The 12,547-nt window shown below is 39.2% G+C and overlaps 1 protein-coding gene across 4 annotated transcripts in view; it reads left to right on the forward strand.

Moving 5' to 3' along the window:
* Nucleotides 1-12,547, forward strand: part of Ubn2 (ubinuclein 2) — a 76,945-nt gene that overhangs the window by 15,723 nt on the left and 48,675 nt on the right. For all 4 annotated transcript variants that reach the window (XM_052720884.1, XM_052720885.1, XM_052720887.1 and 1 more), the window contains exons 3-5: nt 3,732-3,833; nt 10,056-10,190; nt 11,733-11,836. In XM_052720884.1, coding sequence (XP_052576844.1) covers nt 3,732-3,833; nt 10,056-10,190; nt 11,733-11,836 — 341 coding nt within the window. The remainder of the gene's footprint in view (nt 1-3,731; nt 3,834-10,055; nt 10,191-11,732; nt 11,837-12,547) is intronic.

The following is a 12,547-nucleotide window of genomic DNA, read 5'->3' on the forward strand; positions in this document are numbered from 1 at the left end:
TGAGCCATCTCATTAGCGCACTACAGTAAGCATGAAACCAATGGGGAACTGGGTGGGAGAAGCTAACCTGGAGACATGTGGCAGTGGACACTGATTTGAATTCTGACACTGAGTTGAAGGCTCTAGCCATAAAGTGACCCCACAAGCTCTGTAACTTCTCCTACAACTTTTCTAGATAGAAACAAGTCTTTGTGACCGTTGACAAGTTACCTCTCCTTTCTAAGCTTTGGGTTTTTTGTTTTGTTTTTGTTTTTTGCTTTTTTGTGGAATGTGAAATAAAAGATGGATGTGCTTAGGGTAAGATCTGGTGCAGATCTGCACTCAGTGATCAGTAGCTGTTGTCGTCATGGTCTAATTACATATTAGGGGAGTTAAATACACACTTTATGCCTCCAGTAACTGCTGATGTTGAGATTGCTTCACTTTTTCCTTTGAAACTAGTTTAATTAGGTTTGTTCCCCATGTGATAGCCAAGTGATTTCTGTTAAACTTTTATCTGGAGTTACTCAAGGGCTTCCACAAGTGTATAGCTGCATTTGTCTTGTCTCACAAGAAATGTCTTAGGAAGGACTTGTCTAGTCATCTGTTAGAAAGCACTCCATACAACCTTCATGTGATTTCCCTTTTTACTGTTTATAATTGGTGTAGTCATTAATCTTCCTTCTGGCTACAGTACCATTCAGTCCATAAAGGCTGGCACCTGTGGGTGGGTGCTTGGTAAATTGCTTGAAGTGGTTATCTTGTTTCTAGTTCTTTGGGGATAAGAACTTAAATTCTGGCTGGTCGGTGGTTGCGCACGCCTTTAATCCCAGCACTCGGGAGGAAGAGCCAGGTGGATCTCTGTGAGTTCGAGGCCAGCCTGGGCTACCAAGTGAGTTCCAGGAGTAGGCGCAAAGCTACACAGAGAAACCCTGTCTCGACAAACCAAATAAAGAAAGAAAGGAAGGAAGGAAGGAGGGAAGGAAGAAGGGAAGGAAGAAGGGAAGGAAGAAAGAAAGAACTTAAATTCTGGGGACTAGAAAGATGGCTCAGTGGTGAAGAGCACTTGTGCTCTTGCAGGGGACCTGGGTTGAGTTCCCAGCACCAATATGGCAGTTTATACCTGTCTAGAACTCCAGTTCCAGAGGATTCAGTGCCACTTTCTGGACTTTGTGGGCACCATGCATGCCCATGGTACACATATATACATGCAACAAGACACTCAGATGCGTAAAGTAAGTATAAATAAAAGCTTTAAAAGAACTTAGTCATGTCAGATATTTTAGCATATTGCTTTCTTAAACTTACTGTGTAGAAGAGTGGCATTGAATTTTCAGTTTTGTTGTCTCTGCTTCCCCAGGACTGGAATTGCAGGCATGCTCTCTATAGCTTAAGTTCCTGACATATGTTTTGGGAGGACTGCTAGAAAGAGAACCAGGACTGCACATATGCTAAGCATGCCCTCTGCCTTAACAGATACTCTCAACTCTTTAGTGATTGGAAATATAGTATGTAATTCTTAGTAGAATTACTAGTTAAATAAAATGAAAATTTAAAAAGTTTTAACACATTCCCATTTTGATAGTAATGATTCATACATAGGAAATTTGGGAAATAAGCAAAAGAAAAATGTAAATTGTATTACTAAATGTTTTACTGAGACTTTCACGTTGCTTTCTATAAAGTTGGTTGATGAGGTCTTTCTAGCGGTGTCTGATGAGTCCCATCCTTCTCCATTTTTCTAAAATCTTGAAGTTTATAGTGTAGTAAATGAAATAGGTGTTGTTAACCCCATTTGATTTATTAACTATTCCCCACTGAGGATTTTTTGGGGATTGGGCATGGATTGAGACAAGTTAGATGTTTCAGTGTCAGTATATATATGGCAAACAGCATTTAGTTAGAATTACCTTTGGAAGTTAGCCTGAAGGGAGGCACTGCCTTAGAGACATTGCTCATAATTCCAGGGTAGCCCTTTCCCCCTCAAGCACCATTGTCTTTGCATTTAGTTTTTAAAGACACATTGCCTTAAATGTATCAATCTTTAAACACTTGATTTACATTGAAGTCCACCCTGTGAGAACTGGAACCAAGTGACAGTAGAGATTCGCATCTTCCTTTCATCCTTTCTGCAAAGCCCGCTGTGGCTTGGAAGGAACATGTTGATAAGCTCGATCCTTGGCACAGTTTCATCTTCCTCCTCTTCCCTCTTCTTCTTTTCCTTGCTTTCCTTTCCCCTATCACTGACTAGAAAGAGAAACAGGATGGGGAGATGGTGCAGAGATGCTTACAAATCATAGTTGGTTTAGAAACATTTCATTTAAAAATAATTATAGGTTGACAAGTTTCAAATACAGTAGAAGAGACTCTTGTTCTCAACACCTAGCTAGATACTCCCAGGGGTTATACCTCACATAACTGCAGTCATCAGAACTGGAGAGTGGACCTTGGCACAGCACACTTGCGAATAGGCTAGACAACAGATCTTGATCTGACTTTATCAGTTCCTGTCTATGCTTGTTTTTCATATTCCTGCATGTCTGTGTGTGTAGCTATATAACATTTAGGTATAACTTTAAGAATAATTTTTGGGAGCTGGACAGCTGGCTCAGTGACTAAGAGAATGTAGTGCTCTTGCAGAGCACCTGAATTTGGATTCCAGCATCCACATCAGGTAGCTCACAACTCTGTAATACCAGTTCTAGAAGATCTGATGCCCTCTTCTGGCTCCTGAGGGCACTGCACATGCATGCATACATACATATGTGTGTGTATATACATATATCCACACACAGGCACACAACACACATACAACTAAAAGTAAAAAAGAAGTCTTAAAAAATAAAAAACAAAGACTGGAGAGAGATGGCTCAGTGATTAATTAAGATCCCTTGTTAATCTTACAGATGGCACAGGTTAGATTCTTAGCACCCGTAATTAACTCCAATTTCAGAAAATCCAATGTTTTCTTCTGACTTCTGAGGGAAACCAGGCATGCACGTGTGCACATACATATATGCAGGCAAAACATTCATACATACAAGATATAAAACTTATTTTTTAAAGAGTAATTTTTACTTAGTTTCTATGTGCACACAAGCCTCTTTCTTACGCGTGTGGCAAATGTAGAGGTCAGAGGATAATTTGAGAATGAGTTCTCTCCTTAAGCTGATCTAGATCAACTGGTTTTCTATTCTTTTTTGGAAACAGGGTAGCTCTAGCCATTCTAGAACTCACTATATAGACCAGGCTGCCTTGAACTCACAGAGATCTACCTGCCTCTGCTTCCCAAACGTGTGGATTAAAGGTGTGTGCCACTATGTCCAGCAAGATTGACTGTTTCTTAATATTTCCCTTGGCTTTCGTAATCGTGATGGCTCTGAAGAACACTGAGCACTTATTTTGTAGCCTCATGGCTGAATAAGGGTTACAGGCTTTTAAAAGGAAGACTACAGAGTTGAATGGTAATTTTTACTATGTCAAGAATAGATGCCATCAATTGATTTACCATTGATAGTGCTGACTATGGCTGAGGAAGTGTTGACAGATTTTCCACCTTTCAGCTACTTTGTCTGGCTTGTTCTGCTCTGAGGTAGCAGTCACTAAGTGTAGTTACATGCAAGGTGTGGGGAGACCCGGTTGCCTACAGAGGGCTTCTCTACAAAAATTATGTGAATTATTCTACTAGGTGTTTTTTAAATTTATGGAAACAGTACAGGTACTGAATAGTCTAATGTATTTCTTCTTTGCAGGGTGGGAAAGTCCGTAAACACCGGAAGGATCGGCTACAAGATTTAATTGATATAGGCTTTGGCTATGATGAGACAGATCCATTTATTGATAACTCAGAGGCTGTGAGTATATATCTTTAATATGGCAGTAAACTCTTGGCAATAGAAGTCAAGGCAAAGTAACAAAATATTTCAATGAATTTTTTTATTTGTGCTTTTAAAAGCTGTTTTCATAGCTTTAAGTTGTTTTTTTTTTTTAATACTAAGATTGACATTTTTGTAATGTTGACTTGTTCATGGTAAGTTGTTACTATATTGCTGTCATAGGCCAGGCTTTGGCAAACTGTCTATAAAGGGCCGTGTGGTAAATATTTTAGACCGTGGGCCATATGGTGTCTGTTCCAGCTGTTCTACTGTAGAATGAGAGCAGTCATAGAGAATATGTAAGTGAATTAGTGTGGCATTGTTAAGAGTAAAACTTTACTGGGAGACTGTGAGATTTAAACTCATGTAATTTTCATGCATCATATTATACTTAATCTGATGCTTTTCCCACCAGTTAGAAAATGCAAAATTCCTTTCTGGCAGGTGGAGTGACAAACTGTTAGGCTGAGCTTGGCTGCAAGTGTTGCTGGAGTTTTCCTGCCTGGCCCACAGTCAGGACAAATCTCTGTCACCCGCCAGTCCCACAGCCACTCAGACCCGACCAAGTAAACACAGAGACTTATACTGGTTACAAACTGTATGGCTGTGGCAGGCTTCTTGCTAACTGTTCTTACAGCTTAAATTAATCCATTTCCATTAATCTATACCTTGCCACATGGCTTGTGGCTTACCGGCATCTTCACATGCTGTTTCTCATCGTGGCGGCTGGCAGTGTCTCTCCGACTCAGCCTTCCACTTCCCAGCTTTATTCTCCTCCTTGTCCCGCCTACACTTCCTGCCTAGCCAATGGCCAATCAGTGTTTTATTTATTGACTAATTAGCAACACATTTGCCATACAGAACATCCCACAGCATGCAAGTCCTTGTTTGCCAATAAGGTGGTAGACTGTTACATGTAGTTTGTGAGCTTTCCGATCCTACGAGAATCTTCTGACACTAATGGTTGCTTATTTTCAGGTGTGTAGTTAGCATTAATTCCTGGAGAAATCATTACTCCTTGCCTAAACTAAGAAATAATACTTATTTGTTTGTTTGTTTTTCTTTTTCTAGTCTTAGGCTTCTCTGTGTAGCCCTGGTTGTCCTGTAACTCACAGAGACCTGCCTCTACTTCCTAAGTGCTGGGATTAAAGGCATGTACCACTGCCACCCAGTGGGAAGTAAAGTTTCAAAAAAGGAAAAAAGCATAGTGTTGTACACCTGCAGTCCCAGAATTGGTACAGTAGAGACGGGGAAATCAGAAGCTCAAGGTCATTTTTGAATACATAGTAATTGAGGGTAGTCTGGGACCTGTTTTAATATCTGAGATCCTGTTTATAGCCATGAGCACACAGCTGGGCGGTGGCGGCCCACACCTTTAGTCCCAGCCCTTGGGGGCAGAGCCAGGCGCACCGACAGGAGCAGTCACTAGTACACACAGGAAGAAGCCCACACTGGGAAAGGGATAAAGTTCTGACCAGACGCTGAAAACAACTCTAGTGAGCTTAATCAAGGATGGAAAACATTGATACACTTGTCTTAATTTTTTAAAATGATTTATTTATTCTTATTTTATGTACATTGGATTTCTGCCTGCATGTATGTCTGTGTAAGGGTGTCAAATCCCCTGGAACTGGAATTACAGACAGTTGTGAGCTTCATGTGGGTGCTGGGAATTGAACCCAGGTCCTTTGGAAAACCAGGCAGTGCTCTTAACCTCTGAGCCATCTCTCCAGGGCACACCCCCCCCCCCCCCCCCCCCCCCCGTGCATTTTTATTATTCATGTGTATGTATGTATGTGTCTGTGTATGTGCTCAAGGAGGTAAGTGAGGTGTCAGCTCCCTGAGGCTGCAGTTCAGAAGTTGTGAGCTGCCTGATGAGGGTGCTGTGAATCAAATTTGGGTCTTTTGTTAGAACAATAAGTGTTTTTAACCACTGAGCCATTTCTCCAGCCTCCTGATATCCTTGTCATTTATTGAATTAGCATTTCTGGATATAAGGCTTAAACAGGAAATTTTTTGTTACTAGGATTTCTTTGGTTTTACTTTTCTAGCTTTTTAAAGAATTATTTATGGTCCTGGGTAGATGGCTCAGTTGAAAAAGTGTCTACCATGCAAGCATGAGAATTTGAATTTGGATCTCCAGCACCCTCCTAAAAGCTAGGCACTACAGTGCCCAGCACTGGGCAGGCAGATTCTGGGGCTCAACAGTCAGTTAGTCTGAACAAGTCCGAGAGTTCCAGTTTCAGTGAGAGACCTTGTCTTGAAAAAGAAGATGAAGCCTGACCCACAGCCCTCTGGCTTCCATACACTCATGCACAGGCGAGTGCACTCTCATACACATACAGACAACATGCAATACATAAACAAATCAGTTATGCTTGTGATAAATCAGCAATAAAGCACAAGATGGTATGAAGTACGAGGTATTTGCCAAATGTCCTCCACCAAAAAGTAAACATGAAACTTCTTTTGTAGTCATTAAAAAATTCTGTGTCTAATAAACATTCAGCATGTATATCTTTGTAAAAAAATTTATGTATTTTAAATATTCTTTATTGAAATTCAACATTTTAATGGTATTTATATATTAGTGCACAGATATGCTGATTTTAATGTATATTTAACTGATTTTAATTAATGTAATTTTAATTCTCAGTGTTATGTTTGCAGGTAGTTGAGCGTCTTGTCTTGCATTCATCTACTTGAATAAATACATATTCAGGATATTTTCATTTATTTTAATTTTAATTTTTGAGACAGAGTTTCTCTGTGTAACAGCTCTAGTTGTCCTGGACACTTTGCAGACCAGGCTGGCCTTGAACTCACAGAGATCTACCTGCCTCTATTTCCCAAGTGCTAGGATTAAAGATGTGCGCGCCACCACCACCTGGCTATATAGAGTTCAAATATGTGGCTGAGGCAAATTGCTAGCCTCAAATTGCTAGGAATTTTTTAGTAATGGGCATATACTGAACTTCTGTTGGGAAGGTGTATTTTGGAATGACTTATAAAACGAGAGCCAGGTAGTCTTTTTGGCAGATACCTATAAACATATTTAGTTAGTTGCTGTTGGTGTTGTTGCACACCTTACTACAGTGTCAGTATGGTAAACACCAGCCATTATCACTAGTATGTTTTGATCACTCTAGCATCTATTTTCTCTTATGAAAGGAGGATGAATTTAGGACAACATGTAAGAATTATTAGTACTCTGTCTTGTAGCACATGAATTAAGGCTTATCATGTTTTACAGTAGGTAAAGTCTGTGTTCTTCCATTCTTATCTGGGTATTAGATTACTCTAATGCTAATGGGTAGGATTATGATATCATCTTCTGCAGTGTGCAGTGATTACTTGGGGTATTCAGAAAATGACACTAGTTAAATATTTTATGATTGACAAATTAGTCTAGCTTTTGCCTGGTTGCATACATAGATGGTGACAGATAGAGTTTAAACTGGTAAGAGTGATTGGAATGAATGTCAGCATTATGCACTCTGGACATCATGTTCCTAAATTCCTGTTGTATCTTAGCAAGGCATATTAGCAGTGTCCTTTAGAGTAGAGATCCTGTCATTACTAAAACTGTTAGCCGTTGACAAGTTAAGATTGGGATGTTTCTATCTAGAGTATTGACTGTTATTTGGAACTCAGTGTGGAAGTCTAGATTCTAGTTTTATATAAGATCCTAATTTGACATTTGATCAAGAAAACATATGTTAGTGTTACCCAGTTTTCTGTGCAATTACTGTCTCCCAGAATTACGTTGAGATTCAAATAAAGTGAATTTAAATATGATAAAGAGCATTAACAAGTATCAAACATTAGTAATAATGCTAATATGTAGATTTAAAATTCTGGCTTACTGAAAAGGAAATTCAGTAATGGAAATTGCATGTACTCATGCTTTTGAACAAATGTTTTTTTTTTTAAGTTAATAAACTTAATAAGTTAATAAAACTGTGCTTTAGAACAGGTTTTTATTTTTTATTTTTTGAATTTTTTTGAGGTAGGGTCTTAGTGTATAAGTTTGGATGCCTTGAAATATGCCATGTAAAGTAGGCTGGCCTCAAACTTTCAAACTCACAGAAATCTCCCTGCATCACCATGCCCAGCTGGGACAGTTTTAGATGCACAGCAAAACTGAACAGACAATACAAAGAGCTTCCATATCCACCCTGACTACACACACACACACTCACACACACTTTCACACAAACCCTCCATATCCACCCTAAATACACACACTCACATACACATACACCCTTCCATATCCACCATGAATACACACACGCATGCACGCGCGCACACATACACACACACACACACACACACACACACACACACACACACACATACACCCTCCTTTACTATCAACATACTGTACCAATGTGGTGCACCTGTTACAGTTGATGAACCTACATCAATATACTGTTTCTCACCTAAATTCATAGTCTGTATCTGCTGGTATGACAGATTCTGTAGATTTAGACAAATATTTACTGACATATGTCTCACATTATAGTACCCTAAAGAGTAGTTTCATTCTAAAAATTCTCTAGGCTCTGCTTGTTCATCCCTCCTACCCTCCTGATCTATGACAACCTCTATCTAATGTCTTCAGTTTTGACTTTGTTTTAGACAAGGTTTCTCTTTGTAGCCCTGGCTGTCCTGGAACTCGCTCTGTAGATCAGTCTAGCCTTGAACTCAGATCCTTTTGATCTTAAAGGCACCACCATTGCCCGGCTCAGTTTTGACTTGTGCCTTATAGTGGAAATCATATAGTAGATTTTTCATCAATAGTGTTTTTAATATCATTTGTAGTATTTAGAATATTTGAATAAAGTACTTTTCAGATTTAATATATGACTTATGTATCAATTTAGACCATGTGACTAGAGGTTATTTATTTGATTATTATGTGTATGATTGTTTTGCCTGTGTGTCTCTATATGCACAACATACATGCTTGATGTCTGCAGAGGTCAGAAAAAGATATAAGATCTCTTGGGACTGAAGTAATAGTTGTGAGCCACCATGTAGGTGCTGGGAATCAGATCTGGCAAATTAGTGCTCTTAACTGCTGAGACATCTCTCCAGCCCTGAACAGTAAAGAAAACAAAATGATGTCATTTTCAGTGTGTGTGTGTGTGTGTATGCTGGGTTTTGATATTAATATTTTTTAATGAATAATTTTTTAAAGATTTATTTATTTATTATGTATATACAGTGTTCTGTTTGCATGTATCCCCCCTGCAGGCCAGAGAGGGAGTCATCTCATTACAGATGGTTGTGAGCCACCATGTGGTTGCTGGGAATTGAACTCAGTCCCTTTGGAAGAACAGCCAGTGATCTTAACCTGTGAGCCATCTCTCCAGCCCAATGTATACATTTTTAATGATCATATGATAAGGATAATTGGCCTGGATAATCACTTTAAACACTTTTTTTTTTTTGGATGAGAACATTAAAAACCTTTTCTCCTAGCCATTTTGAAATACAAAGTTCATTAACCAGTGTCTCCCTCATCTCTTTCTGCCCTCATCCCAAACCTCTGCTGTCTAACATTGTAGCCTGAACTTGTGTAAATTCAGCATATTTAGAGTCCATATACAAAGGATAGTGTGTGATATTGATCTCTCTGTTCTGGCTTATTTCACTTAATATAATGTCTTCCACACATTGAAAATGGCAGAATTTTCTGACCTTTGTTTGTTTGTTTGTTTGTTTGTTTGTTTTGAAGACAGGATCTCACTATCTAGCTCTAGTTGTCCTGGAACTCATTCTATAGACCTGGCTGACCTTGAACTCACAGAGATCCACCTACCTCCACCTCCCTAGTGGTGGGACTAAAGACATAAGCTACCACACCCAGCAGCTCTGGCTTTCTTTTTTAATGCTTTATTAATGCCAAATAATGTTTTATTGTATAAATAAATACACTGCATATTAATATTCCATTCATTTGCTGATGGACGCTTAGGTTGTTCAGTGTCTTGGCTTTTACAAATGATGCTGCTGTAAGCACAGAAGCATAACATTTCTTTGACATACTGATTTCGTGCCCTTTGGGAGTGTGCCCAGTAGTGGGATTACTGCATTTGCAGTTAGTATTTAAGGAAATTGTCAGTAAATGTTGTTCTTTGACATGTTTATAGAATTATAGACATGAGAATATATTTGAAACTTCTTTTACTCTAGTATGACGAATTAGTCCCTGCTTCTCTAACAACAAAATATGGAGGCTTCTACATCAACACTGGCACTCTTCAGTTTCGCCAAGCTTCAGATACTGAAGAAGACGATATTACAGATAACCAAAAGCACAAGCCCAAGGTGAGTTTGACATCTCAGCAGTATGGAGAACATAAAATTAATATTGTATGCCTTCTGTTTTATTTTTTTTACATTTTTGCTGTGCTGAAAATTGAGCCCAGGAGTTCTTGTATGCTAAATCAGCATTCTACTTCTAAGCTACACCACCAGATCAGGATATTTTTTTGATTATTCCTTTTTTATTATTATATGTGTATATATGAGTGTGGGCATGTGTATGCCATACTTTTGAGAATTGGATTTCTCATTCTACCATGAGCTCTGGGGATTGAACTTAAACCATTAGGCTTGCATGGCAAGTATTTTTACCTGCTGAGCCATCTTGCTGGCCCCCAGAAGTTCTTTTTTTTTTTTTTGAGACATTGTCTCACACTATAGCCCTGGCTGTAACTTACTGTGTAGATCAGGCTGACTTCAAACTCACAGAGATCCACCTGCCTTCTGAGTGCTGGGGTTAAAGACCAGTGCCACCACACTTGGCCTCAGGTTAGACTTTTTGAATATTATTTGTGCCACAACTATGAACATAAGGAAAAGTAAAATACTCTTGTTTGATGAAATTTTACTTAATTATATGTTTAAAATTATGTTGGTGTGGGCTGGGGATTTAGCTTAATTGTAGAGTGCTTACTTCCTATGCAAAAGGCCCTGGGTTTGATTGCCACACTGTTTAAAAGAAAAAAAAAACAAAACAAAACCCAAACATATAGTCTTTAATCCCAGCATTTGGGAGGCAGAGGCGAGTGGATCTTAAGTGAGTTCAAGGTCAGCCTAGTCTACATAGCCAGCCAGGGCTAGTGTGAGATGTTGTCTCCAAAAATTAAAACAGCAGAACAGACAAACAAACAAGAAAGTAGGATTTTCTGTACCAGAGCCATTCATAGCCATGAGCTCCCTCATATCTAATTTCTGGTGACTTCTTTTGTTGTACTGTAGCTGAGAAATGAATACTGTCCACAGGTGTTTCCTTGTGGGGTCAAAGACTCTGTGTACCAGAATCACTAAAATCCCTACTTAAAATGTAAACTCTGAGGCCCAGGGAACTGTATCCAAGTCACGGTTGAGAGGCTGGTGAGATGGCTCAATTGGTAGAGTTTGCACCATTGCATGAGGAACTGAAACTGGATTCCCAGTGCCTATCTAAAAGCCTATCGTGGTAGCACACACCTGTAATCCAAACACTGGCGAGGCACGGACAGAAGGATATCTGGGCTTGCCCACAAGCCAGTCTAGCTTAATTGGTGAGCTCCATGTTCAGTGAGAAGCCTGTGTGAAGTACGGTGGAGAACAATGAAGAAGGCACCCAGTGACTCCCTCTGGTTCACATGCATCTGGACTCCCCCACCTAAACACATACACAACAGTAGCAACAGAACATAGGCAAGAGTGCTCTTCGGCCCCAAGAACCTACACTTTCAGCAAGTAATTCTAGCAGACACTTTAAAAGACCCCTCCCTGCCTGCCTTAGATGCTGTATTGCTAACATCAAAGAGGAAAATATTGACACTTGGATAAATGATATATTCTCTTATCATTTTTCAGGTTCCCAAAATAAAAGAAGATGATATTGAGGTAAAGAAGCGGAAGCGGAAAGAGGAAGGGGAAAAAGAGAAGAAGCCAAGGAAAAAAGTTCCCAAACAACTGGGGTATGCTAAATTAAGCCTGATAGGAAATTAGTACCACAATACTATGGTTTCCTTTTAGAAATATATATTCACCACTAATGTATTTAGTTGTCTAATTTGATAATGACCTACTGCATTTTAATAATATTATGGTACTATTAATAAGCAGGAGGCTTTGTCATCTTAGAGATGTATAGTATTTCAGATTGCACTTACAGATTTTTCATTGACTATCTTGTTTATTACAACTTTTTATTTTTTATTTTTTTAACTAGGTTTGTTTATTTTATGTGTATGAATGTCTTGCCTGTATGTGGTGTGTGTATATATATATGAACCACATGTGTTTCTGGTGCCCTTGAAGATTAGAAGAAGCATTATATCCTGTAGAACTGGAGTTACAGACAGTTGTGAGTCACCATGTGGGTGCTGGGAATCAAACCTGGGTCCTCTGCAAGAGCAACCAGTGCTCTTGACCACTAAGCCATAGCTCCAGCCCCTAATCTTAAAGAACCAGCTTAAGCCAGAAGTGGTGGCACAAATCTGTATTTCTAGGACTTGGAGGTTGAAGCAGGAATTCAAGGACATCCTAAGCTATGTAAGGAGTTTGAGGCCAGCATGGGCTATGTGAAACCCTGCCATATCATCCAGAAGATGTTGAAGAAGGTGCTATCATGAAAGTATAATTTAATACAAAACTAAAAAGACTATTTTATTCTTCCATCTCCCACA

This window comes from Peromyscus californicus, unplaced genomic scaffold (assembly GCF_007827085.1).
Source record: "Peromyscus californicus insignis strain IS unplaced genomic scaffold, ASM782708v3 Scaffold_6__1_contigs__length_162567912, whole genome shotgun sequence".
NCBI lineage: Eukaryota > Metazoa > Chordata > Mammalia > Rodentia > Cricetidae > Peromyscus > Peromyscus californicus.